General features: G+C 40.5%; 3 protein-coding genes across 4 annotated transcripts in view; 2 read left to right on the plus strand and 1 right to left on the minus strand.

The window, feature by feature from the left end:
- dcaf11 (ddb1 and cul4 associated factor 11) overlaps window positions 1-9,740 on the plus strand; it is a 12,219-nt gene extending 2,479 nt beyond the window's left edge. For both annotated transcript variants that reach the window (XM_028569881.1, XM_028569880.1), the window contains exons 3-15: window positions 976-1,103; window positions 2,420-2,538; window positions 2,794-2,858; window positions 3,067-3,167; window positions 3,588-3,734; window positions 4,427-4,481; window positions 4,890-4,958; window positions 5,230-5,287; window positions 5,925-6,110; window positions 6,366-6,519; window positions 6,981-7,133; window positions 7,751-7,857; window positions 8,548-9,740. In XM_028569881.1, the coding sequence (XP_028425682.1) occupies window positions 976-1,103; window positions 2,420-2,538; window positions 2,794-2,858; window positions 3,067-3,167; window positions 3,588-3,734; window positions 4,427-4,481; window positions 4,890-4,958; window positions 5,230-5,287; window positions 5,925-6,110; window positions 6,366-6,519; window positions 6,981-7,133; window positions 7,751-7,857; window positions 8,548-8,682 (1,477 nt within the window). In that variant the 3' untranslated portion in view covers window positions 8,683-9,740. The remainder of the gene's footprint in view (window positions 1-975; window positions 1,104-2,419; window positions 2,539-2,793; window positions 2,859-3,066; window positions 3,168-3,587; window positions 3,735-4,426; window positions 4,482-4,889; window positions 4,959-5,229; window positions 5,288-5,924; window positions 6,111-6,365; window positions 6,520-6,980; window positions 7,134-7,750; window positions 7,858-8,547) is intronic.
- Window positions 9,741-11,024: 1,284 nt separating this feature from the next.
- On the plus strand, window positions 11,025-15,339 carry fitm1 (fat storage inducing transmembrane protein 1). The gene is made up of 2 exons (XM_028568844.1): window positions 11,025-11,488; window positions 13,263-15,339. Exons 1-2 carry the CDS (start codon window positions 11,202-11,204, stop codon window positions 13,933-13,935), a joined length of 960 nt encoding a protein of 319 aa, XP_028424645.1. The 5' UTR covers window positions 11,025-11,201; the 3' UTR covers window positions 13,936-15,339.
- Window positions 14,130-20,246, minus strand: psme1 (proteasome activator subunit 1). Its single transcript, XM_028568845.1, has 12 exons — window positions 20,142-20,246; window positions 19,970-20,015; window positions 19,580-19,612; window positions 19,418-19,480; window positions 19,065-19,166; window positions 17,614-17,680; window positions 16,984-17,081; window positions 16,582-16,650; window positions 16,395-16,462; window positions 15,547-15,601; window positions 15,000-15,086; window positions 14,130-14,364 (listed from the first exon to the last, which is right to left on the minus strand). The coding sequence occupies exons 2-12, from the start codon at window positions 20,006-20,008 to the stop codon at window positions 14,284-14,286; spliced, it is 762 nt and encodes a 253-aa protein (XP_028424646.1). The 5' UTR covers window positions 20,009-20,015; window positions 20,142-20,246; the 3' UTR covers window positions 14,130-14,283.
- Between the last annotated feature and the right edge of the window lie 3,763 nt (window positions 20,247-24,009).

Below are 24,009 nucleotides of genomic sequence, written 5' to 3' on the forward strand. Positions count from 1 at the left end.
AGTTACTAACAAGTCATTTTGGGAAAATAGGTAATCACTCAAATCTGGTGGGTTTAATAGACATTGATTCTTCAAATTGCACGAAGTGGAAGAAAAGCTAACTGTTTTACCTACCTTTCAAGAGAGCATTCATATCATTACTTTCCAGTGCTGCCTGACACAGCTAAGAGGTGGTTTGCAATTCCGATCCTTACTCCTGTTTAATTTTAAAGGTCCCATGGCATGAATATTACACTTTATGAGTTTTTTTTTTAACATTAATATGCATTCCCCCAGCCTGCCTATGGTCCCCCAGTGGCTAGAAATGGTGATAGGTGTAAACCGAGCCCTGGGTATCCTGCTCTGCCTTTGAGAAAATGAAAGCTCAGATGGGCTGATCTGGATTCTTGCTCCTTCTGAGGTCATAAGGAGCAAGGTTACCTCCCCTTTATCTGCTTTGCCCGCCCAGAGAATTTGTTCCACCCATGAGAGAGAGACATCATGGCTTTCAAAGGAGCACTCTCCACGTTGCCCAAAGAGCACCATGTCATGGGACCTTTAATGCTGTTAAATTCTAGGAAATGTTTGAATATTCCTCATGTTAACAACCACTTCTAATAAAAAAAAAAGAAAGAAATGTCAGCACTTGTAACTGATTTAGTAATAACACAGAGGAAGAGTTGGAACTAGAAAGTACCGGGATCCTGAAAAGAATGACAAAGTAGCATTCTGAGCCCCCATCTGTTACAGTGGAGCTGCTCAGTGGAAAAACATTCCAAGACTATAGATTTACCCATAGCACAGTAGCCCTGATTTAGGCTTGTGTCTCACCATTGGGCTGCAGCTGGACTACTTGGTTTTCTGCGTTCCTATCTTAAGTATTAGTAAAGTAAGATATGATCTCTTTTCTTCACTGTAGAGGTTAAAATTCAATCAGTCATTTATCAACATTTGGATTGATTGATTGTTCTGCTAATGTGGTGTTTGTGCGTGCAGGGGCCAGGTCCGACTGGTCCATGGCAGTGGAGCCACAGGGCTGCAGCTGGTCCAGTCCTACTCTGACTCTGATGAGGACAGCGACGGCGCCTGGGAGGGGCGGCTGGGGAACCGCTACAATCCACCAGGTAACCTACCCTGGAAATCCAGAGTTCTCGCAAGAGCAAAATTTGAATTTGCTCAGCAAGTCACTCTGGCATTCAGTAATGGTGCTCATTAACTATGCCCTTGTAGCCGAGCTGCACCAATCACATCGGTGTATCTGATATAGGCGGGCCAGAGGCGAACGAAACAGATGACGACCGCGCTGCAACGTCCAAGTCGTTAGTAAACATTGCAAGATGGCTACGGATGAACATCCGTTGTTTGAAACAGCTTTGGCCGCTACAATGAACGAGTTGGACTTGGCTTTTTATCTAAAAGAGGAACAGAAGACGGCGCTCAAATCTTTCCTTTGCAAGAAGGACATTTTTGCTGTTTTGCTGACCGGATATGGCAAGAGTTTAATCTACCAGTTAGCTCCGCTGGTAGTTAAACGTATTGTGATTGGTCGTAATGGTGCCGCCCCTCGAGTTGGGCCATTTTCATTACTCATTGCCAGACCCTTAATCTTTCGGATTTGGGTCTAGATTCCAAGCTACAGGTAACCTCCTACTGACCCTGTTAACTGTCCAGGGCCGTCCACACCAAGAACAATAACTATAAGGATAATGATGTGAGCATCCAGCACTTGATATAGCTTCGATCTATTATTATTATTATTATTATTATTATTATTATTATTATTATTATTATTATTATTAAGAATAAGAATATGAATAATAAGAAACCATGTGAAAAGTCGCTGCTGCTGTGCTGCTCCTACTCAGCAGCATTTGTTTGTTTATAATTTGGTAAATGGTCATTTAAATATTACAATGTGACAGTATAAAAGCAAAGCTGTTTGTTCTCATAAATATACCAGGCTTTTAAATAGGGCTGCACAATATACCGTTTTTTTTTTAATTGTCATCGCAATATTAACTGGCGCAATAAACATATCGCGAAAGGCTGTGACATATCACAAAAGACACTCAGTAGATGCACTTTAAAATGTAACTGTCATTCCTTTTTTAGTGGTGCCTTTTATATTCAGTTCAATGTCAATAAAAGAATGTTGGAAATGATTTCCTTTCATTTGTTTTAAATTCAACAAACAATTTGTTGTATTTTAGCAGAAGCCTGACCGCAGCAGAAATGCAGAACTGAGTACACTTAAATATCTGTTTATTTATCGCAATTAATATCGTTATCGCGACATTCAACAACGTTATCGCGTATTTTCCTCATATCATACAGCTCTACTATTAAATCGGAATGGCTGTATGTAACACATTCTGAAAGTTTGATGTCAGATAGTAATTAATATGAAAACTTGTTTTTATTTTGTGTGTTATTTTCCTAGTGGACGCCCAACCCGACACACATGAAGTGGACCAAAGTGAGATCCGAACTCAGATCATGCTGGCCACCGGCTCCTCTACCCTGAAAGGCCGACACAGTTTCACCCACATGCTAACAGAGGTCAGACTGCAGTAATACAAACTCAAAGCAGCAGTAGACTAAATTGCAATTGGCACATTTCTAGCACTAAGAATGTAGCAAGATGAGGATGATGATAATGATTATTTGTCAGCAGTTTCAGCCACACATTTGTGAAATAATTCAGAGCTCTACTTCAGCTACTACTCAACGTAGATTATTTTGTCACTTTTTTCTTTCAGCTACTTTAATTCACAGTTAATGTTGACCAGTTTGGGGTTTTCTTTGCTTTTTCAGAGGGAACAAGGCAGATGTAGAGGCTCTAGTTTTTCACATGGAGAGTGCAGTCGTATCCGCACACAGTAAGTTCTGTTCTATTTGACACATTTCCAATATTTCTCAACAAATTACCAGAAGGTGAGGAATGAAGCATGATGAAGCATAGACTCTTGTTGTATTCCATGTGACTGATTGTTGTATTGCTGATTTGTTGTGAAAAGCTACAATACACTAGATGTGAGTCCTCATGCTGTTGCCTGTTGAATGATATTGACCCTTGATCCTTCGCAGTTTTCTGCCAAACTATGTATCCCACAAGGATACATACCAGCAGAAAGCCTTCTGTGGCGTGTACAGCGAGAATGGCAACATGTTCCTCTCTGCCTGCCAAGGTAAATAACCCGAGATCCAACATGAGAACCCAGAAGAACGGAATCAGATCTGATAATGATCCCTAGTGTTTGTTTAAAACTGCGTAGACCGCCAAATTGTCAGGGCCCTTCGGGTTGTGTTGTGTCATGTCATATACAGAATGTGGTCATTGACAGACGAGTATCGTTGACGTTTGAATACCTTTTTTTTTTTTTCTTTCATCTATTGATGCAAACAACAACAATCAAACATAACATCTGTTTGAAACAGAAGAATTATACCAATATATACCAATTCTAGTAGCACTATGTCATATTCATTCTTTTTTACTGATTTATTTTCATACAAGCGAGGGACAACAGGTCTCACCCAGACACGTCATGTGATAAGAGCCACTCATTATTTGATTACAATAATTTTTTTTCTGTTGCTCGCTGCAGACCAGAACGTCCGCTTGTACGACACCACCAGGGGGCGCTTTCACCTACGGCGAACAGTGAAGGCTCGGGATGTGGGCTGGAGTGTTCTGGACGTCTGCTTCACCCCTGACGCACAAAATGTACTCTACTCCAGCTGGTCTGACTACAGTAAGGCTAATGGACCTGTAAGATACAATATCATGCAATCAATCAGTGATGCTAATTAGTGTAGGGTTTTTGTTTACAAGAGGCACAGCCAGTGGTCCCCCAAGAACCATTCACGTTATCCTGATTCAAATTTTACTGATGCTGCTGTGGCATCAAAAGAAATCTGACTCGAGTCCCTGTAACTTAACAATAGCATGTTGCAGGAATTCGATCTAAATGTCGTAATATGAATTTGTTTTTGTTTTTTGGTACCAATTCAGAAAACTTGCTCTATCGCCCTTTACCCATAAATCATTGTGTTATGGCTTTATTTCCTATCGTAGGGCTGCCGCTTGATTATGGCAAAAATCATAGTCATGATTATTTTGGTCAATATTATCACCATAATTGATCACGATTACTCGTTGACTTTGGAAACATCAAGCATTTCTTAAACTTTTTAAATGATTTTCTTGAACTTCAAATGTTATTAAACAGATTTTTTTTTTTTTTTTAAATAAATAAAAGTAATAATATATATCTGACCATGTAGTTGGTGCGACTGAACCAAATATTCTCAAGAATTACATTTTTAATTTTTTTTATTTCAGGCTGCAAATTGGATAATTGATTGTCCTAAATACTAAAAAACAAATAGCTTCTATATGGTGTTTTATTCATATCTTCTCTGTCTCTGTGTGTCTTCCCCACAGTTCATATGTGCAGTATAGATGGAGACAGTGAAAACCACACCGCCCTGGACCTCAAGTTAGTGTTCCTCATAGTAACTTATAACATTACGGAGCAGGTAATCCATCATTCCCTACCAGCCAGCCCTCCTATCCCTCCATTACCACCTGGATGAATGAAGCTGTCAGAATTTGTCACTTCAACATCCATCCTCTCCCTCTGTGTGTGATGTGTGTGATGTGTGTGTGTGTGTGTGTGTGTGTGAGAGAGAGAGAGAACTGGAGAGATCATTATTTCAACAATGCACCATCATTAAACTCACAGCACTCCTAACAATGGCATTATTAACGAGGCGATGCGTGCCTTCATCAAGCTTTTTGGTGTGGGATGATGACATACAGTAGGCAGTGTTGTTGTGATCCCATAATGGTGCTACTGCTGCGTTGTCACCCTGCTTGTGCGTGTGTGTGCTGTTGTGCTTTGTAGTCCAGATGAGAGGAGGTTCTGTGTGTTCTCATTGGCTGCGTCCACAGATGGCAACGAGATCCTGGGAGGGTGAGTACAGTTTGCTTTTATGTTTCAAGGCAGTGACTGACAGAGTGGAAACGGGACTGACTCCTCTTTCAAAAATGTTAATTCAGTTAGCTCTTCTTTTTCCCTAGGGTGGAATTGTTAATACACATGTTCTTCTTATAGCTGGTTTTGTGAATACTTAATTTATGAGCATAAAACACCTTTATTCACTATAAAAGCACACTCAGACCAGTGAGATCAGTCACATTTAACCACTTAATTTAGAATGTGTCTCTCTCCTTTCTGCTTTCAGAGCAAACGATGGCTGCCTTTACGTTTTTGATCTCGAGCAGAATAAACGAACGCTGAAGGTTAGTGTGTCTGAGTGCGTTTGCTGTTTGCGTTTTGCTCGTGGGCCAGCTTGTAGCTGTTTCTGTGTCACATCCACCTCGGTCGCTGTCTGTGCCTCATCCTGCGATCAAGGTGAACCAGACATTAGCCGACCTGAAAGTGTGCCGGCACACATAAAGTTTCCCACCGCCCTGCCGTCTGTAATGTAGCAGCAGAGAGTTCATCAATGGGACAGGGGGGGTTAAACCCTCCTCCTCCTTCTCCCACAACCCCCCTCTGAGTAGAAGTCAGTAGCTGGCCTCTGCCATCTGCTTCACCACTGTCTTATGCTTTTTCTCATTCTGTCCCTCTTATTACCTCTGCATCAGTGTGCCTGTGCTTAGTCTCCCAACTTATTCTTTTAGCCCATTTTAGCTATTTTTCTTTTTTTCAGCAATAAATCTGGTGGTGGTCTATGATTTTTTTATAGACCAAAATCAACATCACGACTTCGCGGTACACACAGACATGCAAAGCACACAGACAAAAGGCACTTTCACACAAGCATGCGAAAAGAAGAGAAGAAATCACCCAATCTTACCACACACAATCACTGGCTTGGACACACACTCCTCCCAGAAACACTGACTCTCTTTCTTCTGCGTCTCCCCTCGTCAGATCGATGCCCACGAGGATGATGTGAACGCGGTGGCGTTCGCCGACAGCTCGTCCCAGCTGCTCTTCTCCGGCAGCGACGACGCGCTGTGCAAGGTGTGGGACAGACGGACGCTGCGGGAGGACAGACCGCAGCCTGTCGGACAGCTGGCCGGCCACCGAGACGGCATCACCTTCATCCACAGCAAGGTGGGGGGGGGCGAAGAGAGGAGTACTGCTGGTATTTTATCAATCTGTCAAAGACAAGTTCCCCAAAGCCTCATGGGTAGTTGGATTTGACTGCTGACTGGTTGGAAGTTGATTTAATGAAATGCTAACATTAGCCGATTGTAATGTGTCTTTATTCCAGTACAGTACATTCTAAGCCTGATGTTTTTTTTTTTTTTTTTTTTGTTTTACTTTCTAAAATTTGGTCCTCCTCCCCTTGCGTGGTGACTGTGCCAGGGTGACGCACGCTATCTGATCAGCAACTCCAAGGACCAGTCCATCAAGCTCTGGGACGTCCGAAAGTTCTCGCCCAAAGAGGGGTTGGCAGCGTCCCGCCTCGCTGTCACCCAACAGAACTGGGATTACCGCTGGCAGCAGGTTCCCCAGAGAGGTGAGGGAGGAGGGGCCGACACTGGGCGACGAATGAGTCAGGAGGAAGGAGGGGAGAAGGGAAGCTAGAGGAGGGGAAAAGAAAAGAGGAGGAAATGAAGATGAAATGTCGTTCTAAAGAAAGGGAGAGAGGGCCAGTGACAGTGGGGTGAAACGTGAGCGTGTATGTGTGGTGAGAGTAAGGGGATATGACTATTAAAACCACGCATTGAGAAATGAGCGATTACCATTACAAGTCAAAGAGGAGGGAAGGCACAGAGGAGAGGTGAAGTGTGGGAACTCGGATAATGAGATATGGAGAACAGAGGGGGAAAAACCTGAAGAAGAAAAACAAATGTTTCCAAATTACGCACTTTTTTTCACCTGATTATAGATGTTTAGGATGTAAATGAACTCCGTATGTCCTGGTAAATTGTAGCAATCTAACGTGAGGTAAATTATGAAATTGTGCGTCCCTTTCAGCCCTGAAGAGACACAAGCTGACGGGCGACACCTCGGTGATGACCTACCGCGGCCACGGCGTTCTGCACACACTCGTCCGCTGCCGTTTCTCTCCAGAGTTCAGCACTGGACAGAGGTTCATCTACTCCGGCTGCTCCACCGGCAAAATCATCAGTGAGTGTGTGTGTGTGTGTGTGTGTGTGTGTGTGTGTGTGTGTGTGTGTGTGTGTGTGTGTGTGTGTGTGTGTGTGTGTGTGTGTGTGTGTGTGTGTGTGTGTGTGTGTGTGTGTGTGTGTGTGTGTGTGTGTGTGTGTGTGTGTGTGTGTGTGTGTGTGTGTGTGTGTGTGTTACTGTGTGTGTGTGTGTGTGTTACTGTGCTTGTGTGTGTGTTACTGTGCTTGTGTGTGTGTGTGTTACTGTGATTGTGTGTGTGTGTGTTACTGTGCTTGTGTTGTGTCTGCCTCATATTGTGTAACTGCCTTGTAATGTGTTTGCACCAATTAACTCAACTCTTTGTGTAGTTTATTTCTATGGAGAATCAATGCAGTTCTGATGTCTATGACAGTGATTAAAGGATATACAGTATGATTTAAAATTTGGCTCTTTGTGGTTTGGCTTATATGAAGCTAATGTACTTGAACTTACTTCCTGATGTCCAGAGTTTGGACCTTCAAGGTTTGATTGTAAGTCGCTTTGGATAAAAGCATCAGCTAAATGACATGTAATGTAATGATATACAGTACATGCCTACAAGTTGCTAAATATGTAGAATTCTTTGTGTGTCTGTCCAGTTTATGACGTCCTGACGGGCAGCGTGGTCTCCAGACTGTCGGGCCATGACGCGTGTGTGAGGGACGTCAGCTGGCACCCGTACGAGGACAACATCGTCAGCAGCTCCGTGAGTGCTGTTAACGCAAACTGTTCAGCTGGAGTCGATTTGTATACGTTTGTGATCATAAATAATACATTCAAAATGTTGCAGAAAAATGTAACCGTTTTTATTGAGGGGAATTAAATCAGACACTAAGTGTTTCCTCCAGTCATGGAGTACCATGGAATTAAGAGAAGTCAGAGACTTCTGGTAATAACGGAGAATCAAATGGATCGTTTACAGAAATATATGAGCGTATTTTTATATCTTGTTTCCAATGTATATTGCTTTAAATTGTACTTTTTAGCAGTTTCTCGCGCACGTGAAGAGAAAACCAGACTATTCATAGCTGGAAAAACATTAAATCTGAAATCTTAATGTCCGAAGTTTCCCAATGTTGTCGCAGTCTACAGGGGTAAGAAATAAGTTGTCGAAACTGCAACAAAGCCTAAAAATGGCAACACATGAGAAAGCCTTTTTAGCCAAGTAAGTGTCTGAAGAGTACCGCAAAGACAGGAAGTTTAAGTTTTAGTAATAATTTAGTAATATGTCACGGATTTCATCTTTAATAAATACAGAAGAAATAACTATTTTAAGTAAGGTTAAGAAAAGTCACAAGAATAATTGGGAACTTTAAATGGGAGCCATTAGCAGGTGCTAACATGAAAGGCATTTTGGCTCTGATCCGTCTCCTCATCTGGCTTTGTTTCTCCACAGTGGGACGGAGCGGTGCGAATGTGGGAGCACAGACAGACCCATCCGCTAGAGGAGGAGAGAGAGAGCGGGAGAGAGAGCAGGGCCGGCCCCAACACAGGAAGGCAATACGCTCAGAAGGACTGGGAAGAGACTTAAATATCTTTTAAATTCAATGCTGGATATTAATGATTACAGTTATAGCGTGGTTGTGAAGGGTTCATTTGGAAGGCATTATAGCCTTACGTTGTCAGGTGCAGTGGGACAGCCTACTTTTTCTTTTGCCTCACTGTCGACAGGCCAAAGCTTTTGAATTTGGCCTGAAACACTTCACGCAACTTGTGCTGTAGCTCGAAGCGCTAAGCACGGCACTTACTTAATGAGCTATTGAAATTTATTGGTAAGTTAGTTATTTAGAAATCAATATTGGATATTGCAGGGAGAAACTGACAATGATGGTTCTGTATAAATGTATAGTATTTGAATGGTTTGTGCATTCAGGGAGTGTATTTAGATAGTTGTCAGTGTTCCGATTTGGACTTTCGCCCTTGCTGTTATGAATAACATGAGCTGTGTCCTATTTGAGGGGCCGTCACGTTCAAAGTCCACATTTAAAGAATAAATATATTATAATATTCCTGTACATTAATTACCAATTGCCCTAAATCATGACTCCTAAACCTGCAACATGTGTCCACCACTTGGTCAGCTGTTCAAGGGCAACTTTATGGCGGTCAACTTCCTATGTCGGGAAAAATTCCAAAAGCATACCAAAACAGCCAAAAAAACCCGCCCCCAAACACGCTGTTAGTTTTACTGTCAAACTCACAGTGATTTTATGTGAAAACGTCTTTAGATCGCCTCACGACGGCCCCTGTATTCAGACACAGCATTAGTCTGAGGTCTTCTTATTGATCCTGGGTCAACACAACTCTGTAAACACAAGCCCTGAGTCAATTTAAAAAAAAAAAAAAAAAAAAAAAAGAGTAATTGTGTTGGCCAATATAAACCTGTGATCTGTTTATAAGATTTGAATGTGTGTGATAATATGTTGAGGTCAAGACTTGGTGATGGGACAGGGGATGTGTGCGTGGATCAAAACGTGCACACTGATCTGTATATGCAATTTTCAGGTGTTTATACAGTATCCAAGCCCATATTTCACTCAGACCGTTGTTTTACAGTAACAATTAAACCTTTCAATGTATCGCAACGAACTTCAGCTTTTCACTGAGTATTTGCTGCTGGTATTGAGAAGAAATGACTGTTAAAAATGCAAAAGTAGGGCACGGAGAAAATGCAGCAATTTCATATCGTGTTAACTGGGAGCTAAATGGACATAAGGGTACATTTGCACTTATCTAAAATATCGTCACACTGAAAAGACATCACAAGAAAAGTTTCATTTTCCAGTAGCACATAACAGACAACTGACTATTACCTGCTACAGAAACCATAGCAGAGGCGCTTGAAGGGCATTGTAATGACAGCAATGCAGTTAAGTGGTCTAAAATTAGAGCGATTCTTTGGCATGCCTGGTTTCATTTACACTTGGTGTTCCTACTTAATAGAATACCTAATAATAACAACAACACAGCGGTGCTAATTATATATTTGCTACAGTAACTGTTTCAATTAAAAGATCTTAAGATCATTTATCAGGAAGAGGAGGCCACAACTTTGCTAAATCCAGCATTTAAATAACTTAAAAGGCAAATAGAAGAAAGTAACAGAAGATGCCAAAGCTTCTCCTCTTACATGTTGTTATGTTTTTTTTTTACACTTAAAGAAAACATATTTTTCACATATGGACTCCAGCTTCTTATTACTTTAGTTAGTATGGATTCAGAGTCTATAAAAGTAGTGGGGCTGGATGTCCTGGCTTGGGAAAACAGTTCTAGTAGGTTTTACTGAGCATAAATCCCACGGAAAGTCTAAATTTACTCAATTTGGCTCTGGGAGTTGAAGAGGTTTAAGAGGCTCTGGCCTGAGGATTGGGCCTGGAAATAAAGAAGACAAAGTGCTGTGAGAAAGGCAGCTGTTCATGGCGCCAAATGCAGACTGGCAACAGTTTATAACTTCAATTAGTTTTGGCTCCAACAGCTGATTCTAAGAATGGAGAGACTAAAGGAGAACCAAAGAAGGAGCCAAGCAATCCATTTTATGTCAGAATGATTCTTTCTGTGTGTAGACAAGACTTTTTTTTTTTTTTTTTTTTTATGCTAAAATATAATTGCAGCACACCAGTAAGTCTGATTGCAAAGTAGTTGTTTTAAACCATCGTGCAAAATTTGGGGTTTTATGTTGATGTTTTTGTATCATCAGTTGCCATCCAATTGGACTAAATTCTTGAGGCGTTGGATCACTGCTTTGAGAATAAGGGGGGTCAGTTAAGAGCAGCAGCCATTACCATGTCCACACTCTGAGTCTGTGTTGTGGAGGGGGAGGGCTTCTGAGGGTGAAGGGGACAGAGGGGTTGTATTTTTATAAACCATGTGCTCTACTGCACGCCTGACAGTGATAAAGTAGAAAGGCTCCCAGAGTAGAACTGGTGTGCCTTTTTAAAGACAAAAGAAAGCGAGGCAGACTCTACCACAGAGAAGAAGAGGACAACATAGTTAGAATTCAAACTAAAACTACAAAAGGTGTAATCAGGAAGACAAACGGAGAATATCAACATGGATGTTAAGACCGAGAACTCGTCAAATGGCTTCACACCAGAGATCAACTTGGAGAAGTTACACAAGATGGCTGCAGAGGTGATACTGATGGGGAAATTCATCCTCAGACTCCTGGATGCTGCCCTGGTGTTTGTAACCAACGTACTGGCCAGGTTTTTCGGAAGCAAGCTGGTCAGACGGCATTTCCACCTGATGCTGTCTGCTTTGGTTCTGTTTGGTCCCGTGCTGAGTTTCTGGGTTTCAAAGTACAGCATCTTCGCTAACAGCAACCACTACCTGTACAGGTATGGTTGCATTTCTGCTTTTGAATGGAAATCTAATATTTATAACCTGTTGCTGTTACTGGACATGAAACAAAGTGGCTGTGTGATTTTCAGATGGACCTGCATGCTCAAACTCAAACTGGTGTCATCACGAGCCTGTTAAACTCAGCTGGCACATTAGAGAACAGTTTAGGAGCCTAAAGGTTAGAGAAGCGAGCTTGCGACCGGGAGGTTGTCGGTTCAATACCCAGACCGACATCTGGGTGGGGGAAAGTGAAAGAGCGGTGCTTGTCCCTCCCTCGTTACCACCACTTAGGTGCTCTTGAGCAAGGCCCTTTACCCCAACCACTCCAGTGGCCAGCAGGTCAGACTGTGGTTGTACTGGGCAGCTTCCAGGTATAAATTTAGGTGTAACTGTGTGAATGTGATCAGGGTGTTCCTGCAAAAGAGAGCCTTTCTCTCAGAGAGCCTTCCATGGATAAATAAAGGTAAGAAGACAGAAAAAAAGAACAGTTACATTTTAGAATTTAAATTTTAAATTGCACTTTTACACCAAATATATAGTTAGGTAGGCCTAGCCCTTGGTATAGACATTAATATGTCTCATGGCTGACCATGGTCTTGAACAGATATGACATCATACTACACTAAAGTCATTGCTTACTCGTGAAGAGTTTATAAACTATCAATCATGACTTTATTAGAAGAGAAGACTTTTTTTACACACAAATATAAATTAAATGTAAATAATGAATAGAAATAATGAATGCATGCTTTACAGATAGTAAGATCAGATGTAAGTGAATGTTCATTTTAATGTAGGCTACACACTCTGCCAACCTTTAGCCTATCATTCATAAAGCGAGATTATAACACTTTCTATGAAGCCTGCCATTATAAATGCATGTATAATTTGTGAGCAACCAGCAATTATAGAGTATTATGATACTTGACCTTATAAGTCATTATAAAAATGCTTTATAATGTGCACAATTATTGTGATAAAGCATTATGAACATTTATGAGTGCTTATATCTATACTGATACAGCGCTATAAGCAGATTATAACACAATATAAAGGTGTTTATGATGTATTATAGAGACAGGATTCATAGAAAGTGTAAACAAAATAAGATTTACACAATCTTTGTCTTACAAATGGAAAGTTGAATTTATGAGCAATAAAATTCACCCGTGCTCCATTTAGCACACTCAGGGGTTGTGCTGTTACAGCCTTACTTGGTCTGGTATGACAAGCTTATTAGCTAATGCTAGTGGATGCTAGCTAACTTTGACTGACTCCTCTCTACTTGTGCTACCATGATTTAGCATTTACCTGGATCCTGACAGTGTCACTTGCCGCCATTGTTCAGTTTAGGTTCTATTATACCTATCAATAGTATGTTTATGTTACCCATCAAGCTGCACATTTGAGTAAGTTAGTACAAGTTTATACATGAAGTGAATGCCCATTAAGGCTTTTTGGGAGGTTATTTTAGTGCGCTTTGATCTCATTATTACTCATGTGTGAAGGCATTAGGGGAGCCGGCATTCATCCTCTGTCAGAACACGTTTGTGTGGATTGGAATAGATCAACATACTTGCTGCACTTGTATTTACCATCAACTATAACCATGTAGTGTTGACCTACGTGCACTCTGTCTACTCTGTGAAGTTCCAGTAGATCTGATTAGGATGAGGCAAAAAATAGCTGTGCTTGTTATTACATTATTGTATTGTGTTTTGAGGATTTACACAGTGACTTTTCATGTAACACTGATGTCTGCTCTTGCAGGAAGTTCCTCAAGTCCACTTGGGGTTGGACCTGCATCTTCACAGCTTCCTTCACGCTTCTCCTCTCCCTCTCAGCCCGTCACCCCCCCTCTCTCCTCCTCCGCCACCTCTCCCGGATAGGGGTGGTGGGGTTGCTGTGGTGGGGCTGTCGGGGTCTCCTGACCCTGCTGGAGGATGCTGCAGGAAACTGTTACGAACCTGTGATCCCTGCTCAGGATATCCAAGGCACCTCCTCCTCGCTACAGCCCCTGCTGCTCCTGCACGAAGACCAGACCAAGGCCTCCTGCCTCAGAGACAACATGGTGTGGAGAGGTTACGAAGTATCCCAGGACGTCCTCATCATCTGCTTGTGTTGCCTGCTGCTTGTGGAGGAAATGTCTGTCTTTGGTCTTTACCTGGCCCAAGCAAAGCCTCTGCCGCGGTCCCATGATGCCCCTTTAAGGTTCATCTTCCTCCTGTGTGTGGTTCTACTTGCCTTGTGGATGTTCTTGCTGCTGTGTTTGCTTGCACACTTCCCCAAGTTCCCCTCGCAGCATCTAGGAGGAGCTCTGGGCTACCTGGGATGGAGAGGACTCTATCAGGGATGGTACAGACTCACACCGAGTTGGGGCTGTCCTGGTTTGCCGGGAGAGGGACTTATTACCACCACGGACAAGGACACACAGCCTCAGTAGTGTGAAACCCTCAGCAGATTTTGGGGATGTGGTTGTGATCTTGAAAGCTTTAGGCTCAAGTTTTGGAAAGTGAAAATAGCTTCTCATTAGGGTTGTGAAGAGAATCTAGGTACAGTATATCATCTGTAAAAAGCCTTTGACAACACCACTACAACTTTAAATTCTCATTTGGACAAAAGAAGAGTAGACAGAAGTATCGGAATCGTGTTGCTTTATTTTGTAATCTGAACCAAAATGAACACACAATAGGAAAAAGAAGACATTTTTGTCAGAGTGGGTGTATTGTTACATGAGTGTCATACTACACTAGTTGTATCTTGTTAGAAAGCTTGCGAGTGTGCTGGAGTCTCAGTAGATGAGAGCCTTGCCGTCTCCTCTGGGCTTCTTAATCTTGTCATAGTTCTTGTTAATGATGTCAAACAGCACAGCCTGTGGGGAGAGAGATACAGAGAGAGACATCAGTGGAAATGAAGTGCGAGAAAGATATAAGAAAGATCAACGGCATGTGAGAGAGACAGAAAGGGCAGAGGCTGTAATAAAAGAGAGAAAGAGAGAGAGAGAGAGAGACGCCTAGATCCAGAGCCGTGATCGTGCCAAACAACTCCTTTCATCATCTCCTGTACCGCCTTGTTCATTAACAGCATCAAACACAGGTGGACAATAGCCAGACGAAGGAGACAAACAGTGATTAATGGACAGGAGATGGAGCGCCAATCAATTTAACACAAGCACAGCAATTAGTTTAATTACCCTCCTATTAGGAAGGAATGGATTCCATGTAGCCATCGTCCCTGCTGCTGGGACACGACTGGAATATTTTAAATATGTGTGACTAATTGTATTCAAAGTACAGTGCATGGTTACGGCAGATGGTATATTCAGTTTGATACATGTGATTTACAATTTTTAGAAGACGTGCGCAGACTATAATCCAGTCACATTGCATTATCAGTTGTGTGTTGACAACTTTTTTTACAATTTGATTTTGATCCATTCTCAGATTTTTCTACACATCTATATGAAATCCAACCTAACCAGTAAACAACGGGGCGTAGGTATCTTACATATGTGTTGCAGATGTCCAGGACCACGAGGCGGAGCTCACAGTACTGATACTGGTCCAGCTCATGAACCAGCTGTCTGTAGTCTCCCTGCGGCAGAAAGCACACAGCACAGAGAGTTCACATGCAAAAAAACATCCAGTACATGGCACATCCAGTGTGTACCCAATTTACACAGAGCAGAACGATGTCAACAAGTCATTATTTTACACACAAATAAAGAATACATTGTGCAGGTGGGCACACAATTATTTTTATACAATAATTGTGCCTTTTAGGCCTTTAATTGTATAGGACAGCTTAGATTTGAAAGGGGAGAGAAAGGGGGGCATTAAATGCAGCAAAGGGCCGCAGGTCGGAGTTGAACCCGCGGCCGGAGTAAACCTCTATATAATGTATGGGCGCCCACTCTACCGGGTGAGCTAACCAGGCGCCCAAACAATCATTTCTTTCATCTTAATTTATTCTATCACTATTAGTACACAGAAACACACATACGTGTATTACAGTGTACCACTGTGACAACAGACAACAAACATGAGATACTGACCACGTGGGATAGTTTGGAAGCTTTGGCCACAGCATCACCTCTCTCACTGTAATACCTACCAAACAGAAGAAAGAGAAGGTACTTCATTCATTTACAACAGTCATAAACTGGATATATTATTGCCTAACTATCTTTAAAAATCACCCTGAGTGCCTCACTAAATGTCCAAATATATATGTTACAATTGTGATATACGAAACCCCCGGTCCAATTTTAACCAAAACAAGAGTGTAACTTTAGCTGATCAGCAGCTACTGTGGCTACAAGTGACAGTTATGGGAGAGTGCTAAACTACTGTTAAAAGGCCTCATGAATAGAAAAATGCATTTTTCCAGTGTTAACCCTGTGTCCCTATGATAAATGGTCATGTATCTATTGTTATTTGTAAAAATAAATATTTGTAAAATATTTGTCAAGGTGGTATTTGTGAAATATTTGTGTAAACAATTCAATTTTGACTATTTTTACGTTATAATCCCAGTCTGTTCTCTTCCTGTGAAACGATTTCAAAGGTTTGATGACTCATCCTGCACTCGGGGGCGTTTACTAATTTTATGTCCAATGAAAACGTTTTTTCAAGTTTTTATGTTCCACCCCCATGACTATAAATCCTGCATGTTACCTGACCGGCGCATGTAATACGACCAACATGGCCTAACGTGTTACATTCAGCCTACTAAAAACAGTAGTTTGGCAGTTAGTTAGAATGCTAAGCTAAAGCATTCACACCCACACAGATGAAAGAGATGACGCATCTGGTTAGTGTGATTGCATCTTCAGTTCAAATACCATCATTAAAAAATATTAATAAAAAAATCTACCACAATTTAGCCGGTTTGGGCTCTTACTTTGAAATCTGAGTTTGGAACCCCTCGATCTTGGTGCGTGTGTTGGTCAGAAGCTCAAACACTTTCTCCTGTTGGACAAACACAGATATATTAAACCTAACTGGACACACAAGTGTTCAAACGTCTTTTCAAGACACAACATAAAGAATCATTCTATTTCTTCACCAAGTCACCGCTGGTTACCAACCTGGACAGCCACTCCAAAGTTGTTACCATCTTCAATTCTAGGGATTTGGAGTTGCACCCACATTGACACCTGCCAGGGAAATCTGAATGTATTAATATCTAGTGTGAAATATGAGTTTGTCATATTGTTCACAGTTATCCCTGTTATTTAAATTCTGAGACAGCCACATTTAAAAACACACTCAAAAGAGGGAAGATCATTTGTCACAACTACTTATGTTGAAACATGTTAGCTCCTGTCTTTGTCACTTAAAAAGCAAGCTTTGTTACATTCAATCATAAGCACTCAAAGGCGTATCCCTTACATATGTTGTGCACTGGATACATAAAAGGTAATAACCACATTTAGACCGACTCATTTCTTGGTATAAAAGGAAGCGAAGAGATGAATTGAGAGACTGACTGTGTTGAGCTTCTCCTTCAGTGTCTGGATCTGAGGCTTGACCTCCTGCAGGAGACTCTCCACTCGCTCGTTGCTGCAGATGGGACCACAAGGAGGCCCTGGTGGACAAAACATCCCCAAACAGTGCTTCACTTAGTACAATATCAGAACATTCTGGTTCAGTTGGGCTTTCTGAACGTGAATAGAAAAAATTCCATGAACAATGAAAACTGGTTAACTGGTGAATCAATCGGTAAACCACGGCATACATGGCTTTGTGTTAGTTAAAGGTGCAGTAGGTAAGACTTCCATATTTGTTCCGTGGGGGGGATCTTCCCAATCCTACCTACAGCACCTTTAAAGTTGGACTCAATATTATTTTTTTGTTAATGTTCAACTATTCCATGTATTAAGAATCACTATTATAATAGTTCACCTCTTGCAATGAATAGAAACATTTTTACACACCAGCCTCCATTCATATTTTCTTCAGTCACCTGAAGAAAAATGCTCATGTGCAGAAAACTGCAATCAATGAGGAATGAAATATCAAACAGAGGTATTCTTGTTTAATAGTGATTGGGTTGTACAGTGTTTGACAACCACTGCAGTATGTTTTATTATTTATTACTTGGTCACCATCATCTCTACCTGAATCTTCATCCTCTTTATCGCTGTCCTTGTCTTTCTTCCCCTCCTTCCCCTCCTTTGCCTCCTTCTGCAACATAAGAACAGAAGGCAGCAGGTCAAAGAGTTTTCACTGCCTATTAATCTCTTAGACAGCTCTCCCACATGCTTTTTTTCCTTGGCTAAATGAAGATGTCAAATATTGGATTTTTTTTCTTTGTATTAGAAATGTGACCTAGTTAAAGCAGTCCCTGCTCCCTGCACACATCTTCTGAATGAATACACTCCAACTGCCTCAGGTTTGTTCTGTATGTAAATATTCTTTCAACCCATTTCCCCCCACATAAAACTACCGACACTGACAATCTTATGCTTTAGTGCAAATGAATGGTATGCTGCATAGAGCACCTGCAGGATACTTCTATCCCTTCTTCTGAGTACTAGTCAAATAAAAATAGGATTGGCAAATGGCAATTAAAACACATCAACTTAAGATTTTTTTTATTAAAAGATCACCCAAAATAAAATGCCCCCTCACTGCCAATTTGTAAAGCAGTCTTTGGAAATTGCACAGCAATTGGTTGCCATGGTAACAAAGAACTCAGCTTCAGTGTTGCGCCTTCATATTATATTCAAATGCTAAGTATAAACCCCTGACTGAGGATCTCAGTCGAGAGGCTTAATGCTTTCAATTCAATGGTTAGTTGGTAAATAAAATACTTAACTAAGACTCCTTATCATAAAGCCTATTACATGCATCAAATATTGCACTGCACTCCACCCTCAGAAATGTATTTAGCAATTGCCTCTTAACAAATTGCAGGTAATTAATCTAAAATTAAACCTAGTGGCAATTACTGTACTCAAACAAAGACATGTCTTAATCCTCTAATACAGGGGTCTTCAATGTTTTTAGGTCAAGGGCCCCTTTGCTAAAATAGAGGACCCTCTACCACATACATTGTATAAATGATGTTGCATATTAAACTTGGCCGGATGGATGAAAATGGAAGGATCAATGTTCATAATAATCAATCAAATATCACCATATTTTTTACCAATATGTTTTACGTATGTAGGAAACACATGGGTATCAGGTTATATGCAAATACGCTAAAAAGGTGAATTTAAGAAGCTATGTAAAAATCGAGAAAATGCCCTTAGACCTCAAAGAGTTGATGTAGAACATACATGTGGAAGGCACAGTGTATCCTTAAGCTTAACTGTATGGATGGCTACCTTAACATTAGCCGATTTATCTTTGTTAATATGTTGAATTAATGTTAAGATATATTTTAAATTTTTTTTTTATAAAAAAAATAATAATTTGGCAGCCCCGCTGCAGTAACTCTGAGGACCCCTTAGGGGTCACGGAACCCCTAGGGGTGACGGACCCAACCAGCATGGCTCCTTCATTGGAGTTACATGCATTTTTCAGACAATACAGCCTCAAACCTACGTAGTGTTGGGCCTACCTCCTCCTTCTTCTTGCGTTTGGCCTCCTCTTTAACTGGGTCTGGTATTGGGATGTCCAGCGGAGCCTTCAGGGATGCCAGGTCTTCACAGCTGAAAGATGTCTGACAGAAAACATAAACGTCCTGTTACTTCTGACAACTTTTCATATATCAACATACCCTTTTGCACGTCATGGACTCTCAAACAGCCCATGATTTGACATAATTTCGTCTAAAACAAAAAACGTCATTATAAAATAGTTTTATTGTGAAGGAGAAAGAACAGGAAGTCATATTATATAGTAATCTGTTGTTGAAGAAACCCCAAGACCCTGCAGGACCCCAGATTGTCTGATACAGTTACAGATTAATACCTTCAACAGCATCTGCAACTCTTCAATCTTCTGAGGGAAATATTTGGAAACCAGTTCTTCGGCCTGTTGTTAAAACAAAAATAATAATGATGTAAGACTTTATATCACTGGGAAAAACAAATTCATGTCACAGCTGGGAGTTTAGTTACTTGGATAAATTACCTCCTTGGTGAGTTTTTGGCAGAAGTCATCCACCTGCAATGAAGAGATTAATATGATTTAGTTATCATCGTTTTCATTTATATTTCGACAATTTCGCCACATGAAGGATATTTGGTAAAAACTGGTCCTGTTCACACAGCTTAAAAGGCCATTTTGCAGCTATTACTTGATGCTCACCTCATATGACCCGGCTGTATTTATGTATTTATACTGTGTATTGTATGTATATATACATACAATATGTCTAGTTATCAGGACAAACACTTTTCTGAACACCTGCTCACCTGCTAGCGTCACGGACACACCAACCGACAGTTTGAAGGGAAAGTGGGTTTAAAATGTCGCTACATAAGTTAGCACTTTTGAAATCATGCTAGCATTAGTGCTCACCTGTTTCTTCGACTCGAGATGAATACCCAGAGAAGCCATGTCGTCACTATAAGTTAGGAAAGATACTTAAAGATTATAAAAGCGTTTAAACGTCAACGAAGCTGTGATAACGAATAATAAGCTTTTTTATTTGTGTAATTCAATGCCGTGCACGACACGGAACAATACTCACAGTTAGTCAGCATAAAAAGCGAAAATGAAAGTACATTTAGAGACAGTTCCGTACTTTCCCCAGTTCCATGGCAAATGATTCCGTTGCATTGTGGGACTTGTAGTTTTTAGGAAGCTTGTGGAATTTAATTTCCCATAACAAGAGCCACTGATGAGAAATGTTCTGGATAGCCTCAAAGCACAAACCTACTAACAGAAAACACTCTGTGTATGAAATGGCATGCTATTTCTTTAATTGTCGGTTATTGTTATCTGTTTTTGTTGTATACAGTGGTAAAGAGGGGTAAGGTATCCCTAGGGCCGAAAAAGACTCAAAGTAGTCCTTTGGAAATGGAAAAGGTGAAATTTAAAAAAAAAGAAGAAAAACAAATTAGCTCATCCACCTCAAATTTAAAAACACATTTTTTGTATATCCAAAGAAAGAAAAAGAAAAGAAAAAATCTGCATCAATGTTGACATGTCTGTGCTTAGTGTAGTGTGCACAAACACCTGTTTTCCATCATCATATGAAGCCCTTTTCCACAAGTTCTCACACATAGGCCTATACTGTAGTAGCCTATAATGCAATGGTTTTCATTAAATGTTTTTCTTCTGTAAGTTCTGACTGTGTCCACTAGGTGATGCTGCGGTTCTAAATGGAGTAAATCAAAGTGCTCTGTGGCAAACTACAGAGAACAGATTAACAGTATCAGTGTAAACCTGTGAAGGTAAGCTCTATGCCATTTGTTGAGTGTGTGTTTTAAACATCTAAATCATATGCTTACATAAAAGGGTGTATGAACCAGTTAGCCTCAAAGATACATTGATTCTTCTGTAAAATATATAAAAAATGATTGAACTGTAAAATAGAATGGAGCTTTTCTCTGTTAAATTATTTAAATCACAATATGGGTTTAATACAAAACAATAATAATAATAATAAATTTGTATAGCGCTTTTCATGGACTCAAAGTCGCATAAACGGTCTAGTGAAAGTTCTAGAAAGACAAATTTTTGCTGGTCTTTGCAATCAAACAATCCCACCACTTCATCTCAGTATTGGTCACTATAAACCTGAGGCCAAAGTGTGTCTGTTATTGCAACCATGCATGCATTCCAGTGATGTTGGGTCGGATCTGCTGTTGTACATCTGCTGCTGCGTGGGCTCTTTCATCAGGAGCTGTGTGGACCGAGCCGGGGTTGGTTGACCCAATCAGGTTAAAGCCCAATACAAATACAGGTTACTGAGTGGACAGAAAGGATGCCACAGCCTCCCATTGTAAACACAATCCAGGTCATTTGCACTGTTACATGCCATCATTATGCCAACATACTCTGTGTTTTACCAGATTCAGACTTTAACAGGTGAAGTCTGAATGTCTAATCACATCAGTAGATGAATAGACCGCACACAGATTAAATCACTTGGCTGTTAAATAGGTGATAGCTTGCTATTGAATCACTCTACTGACCCTCAACAGTTTTTGAGTAGAATGATAGTTGTTTCCTTTTACAGACTGCTGCATAAATCTTTGTAATATCTGTAGTGTGTATCAGTGAGACATGATAAGCCATCACTCATCAGACATGCGGTATTTTTCGAAATTGGATCCAAAGGGCAAAGGGTGTACTTGTTTACAGTGTGTGGACCATTAGTTATTGACTCTTTGATTTGATTGAGTGAGTGATTACAACTCAATGCAGAATATGTTATTCAGTTCAGGGAGGCTGTTGAGAAATACTGCGGACAAAGGTCGTTTTTCTGAACCAAAGTGGGGCAGGGAGAGATGGGAGGAGGTAAAGAGGGAGAACTTTAGGATTTGTGACCATGACAGTAACAGTAAATGATCTCTTTGTATAGTGTTACTACAGGACTTCAACATCCCTCCACGGTTACACTCTGACCATGTTAACTCAATCCATTATGACAGTATGAAGGATACAGTATATATGGTTTCATATCTAAAATGCTCCCTTGCACTGAAATCTCACACAATATTGATCACACACTGTAAACTTCTTTTATATTACTGTATGTGTATTTCTTGAATATATTTTTAATTTATAATGGGTTAAGATCTATATGAAGTTGCTTGCGACAAATTGCGGCTACTATTTCATCTGAAACACAGCAAGAAAATTTCATTAATATTCCTTATTAAGACCTACATGGTTATGGCAAGCCACAGTTCAGCTTATTAGAAATACAGACAGCTTGCATTGCACATTACTCGCTAGTTAATATGACTTTTGAAAATAGCTGATGGGAAAATGTAAAAAAGACTTTAAAAAAACATGATGGTCCACACTGGGTTGAGAAACACAAATTCAAGGACACCTACAGTGTTTCAACATATATAAAAGACTTAAGACTATGTAGGCCTTGGTAGAATCTGTTTCTAATTGCCTGGTACTTTTACCGCAGTATTTTTGGTGCACTTTATATGTCCATCATCTTTTAAATGGAAACCATACAGTGTTAAAGTATTGCCTATTAACTGAGGCTTGAACATTTGTTATCCAGCTGCTTGATTATTCAGCAGATCGTTGACAGGGAAATAATCATTCTGAGGTCAGTCTTCAACCTTTCTTTTCTCCAAAAATGTGCACTTTTGTTCTGAAATAATGTAAGCTTAATGCCAGATTTGAACTTTGAGATCATTAATATACCACAGGATACATACAACTTATGATCATTGACATATTATCACATTTATTTATTGATTGACTGTCACATTGCATTAAGTCCTTTCTTTGTGTGTGTCATTTAGATTGTTTTATGCTGTTAAATTGTGGCTGTTGGCCTTTAAAACCAGGATGAAATGTCTTAATAGGATGAAACGTGACGTCAAACAGCTATAGATGCAGCAATTGTGACCTTTAACAGACAAATAAGATTTTTAAAAGCCACACCTGTGCACACACAAAAAAAATAACAGCACTCAAATGTCTGCCACATAATAAAATGATTAAAGCACGTTGCAGCTTTGAATGGCTTGTTTTAGTTTTTGCCAGTTGCTGGATTTCTGAAAGTTCCCTTTCATAACCATGGACTGCAGTTGTGGCTGTATAGCTGAATGTATGTGTTCTCCATGTGCTTTGGGAGTCTGTCTCTGGTGGGCTGCTGACCCTGCAGGCCCTATCAGAGAACATGAGACATGAGGGCTGAAGTTTAATCACGTGTTATCACTCTTTATTTTGTATCTATATTCCTATGTCCAGACCCCACCCCTATACTTCCCCTCTCTCTCTCACAGCTCGTACAGAATATCTGTTTGTGTGTATGTAACCCCCTCCCCCAGTTCCCAGAGGGAGAAACATTAACAGGAAAGTCACAATTTAAAAACCAGACACCCTGTACTGTTAAAGTGTAATCCTCCCACTGACTCAGGTCTGGACTGTTTAACGCAAAGAGCAGGCTTATCAATGTTGTAAAAGTGATAATTGCAATATTATTCTAGAGGATTTACTATAAACCGTCAGTGGGCAACTTTACAGCCTCTAATGGCAGCAAGAGAGAACTGCTTGAAATTTGAGCTCTAGTACTCAAAAATGATGGAACATGATGTCCAAAATCGCAAAGTCCTAGATTCACATTTCATTTGAAGGAAGGGAAGATTGTCAGCTATTTGCTTAAAGATAGCCAGTTTTGTGTCACTTTTTATCTTGGATTTTGGGCTCAGAGAGCTCAATATTTAAAAGCCTACATCACAAATGCATGGAGCTTGATCCATACCAGGAACTAAATGTCTAAATATCTCAGCGTCTGCTGCTTTAATTTTGACCTTTTTAATCTGTCTCTTATAAATCCACCAACTTTATGAATGAAAGCAAATCACTGAAGTGCCCATTTAAATTATACTTAAAAGTGATTGCAACTTCCAACTCAC

This window comes from Perca flavescens, chromosome 22, assembly GCF_004354835.1.
Source record: "Perca flavescens isolate YP-PL-M2 chromosome 22, PFLA_1.0, whole genome shotgun sequence".
Lineage (NCBI taxonomy): Eukaryota > Metazoa > Chordata > Actinopteri > Perciformes > Percidae > Perca > Perca flavescens.

What these genes read in the sequence shown, in the direction of transcription:
- psme1 (XM_028568845.1), bottom strand. Translation starts at nt 20,008, where the DNA reads ATGGCTTCTCTGGGTATTCATCTCGAGTCGAAGAAACAG. An exon ending in TTCCAAACTCAGATTTCAAA is followed by an intron (nt 15,602 to 16,394) that starts GTAAGAGCCCAA and finishes TCTGTTTGGTAG; the next exon opens with GTATTACAGTGAGAGAGGTG. An exon ending in CTTCCAAACTATCCCACGTG is followed by an intron (nt 15,087 to 15,546) that starts GTCAGTATCTCA and finishes TTTCTGCCGCAG; the next exon opens with GGAGACTACAGACAGCTGGT.
- fitm1 (XM_028568844.1), top strand. Translation starts at nt 11,202, where the DNA reads ATGGATGTTAAGACCGAGAACTCGTCAAATGGCTTCACACCAGAGATC. An exon ending in AGCAACCACTACCTGTACAG is followed by an intron (nt 11,489 to 13,262) that starts GTATGGTTGCAT and finishes CTGCTCTTGCAG; the next exon opens with GAAGTTCCTCAAGTCCACTT.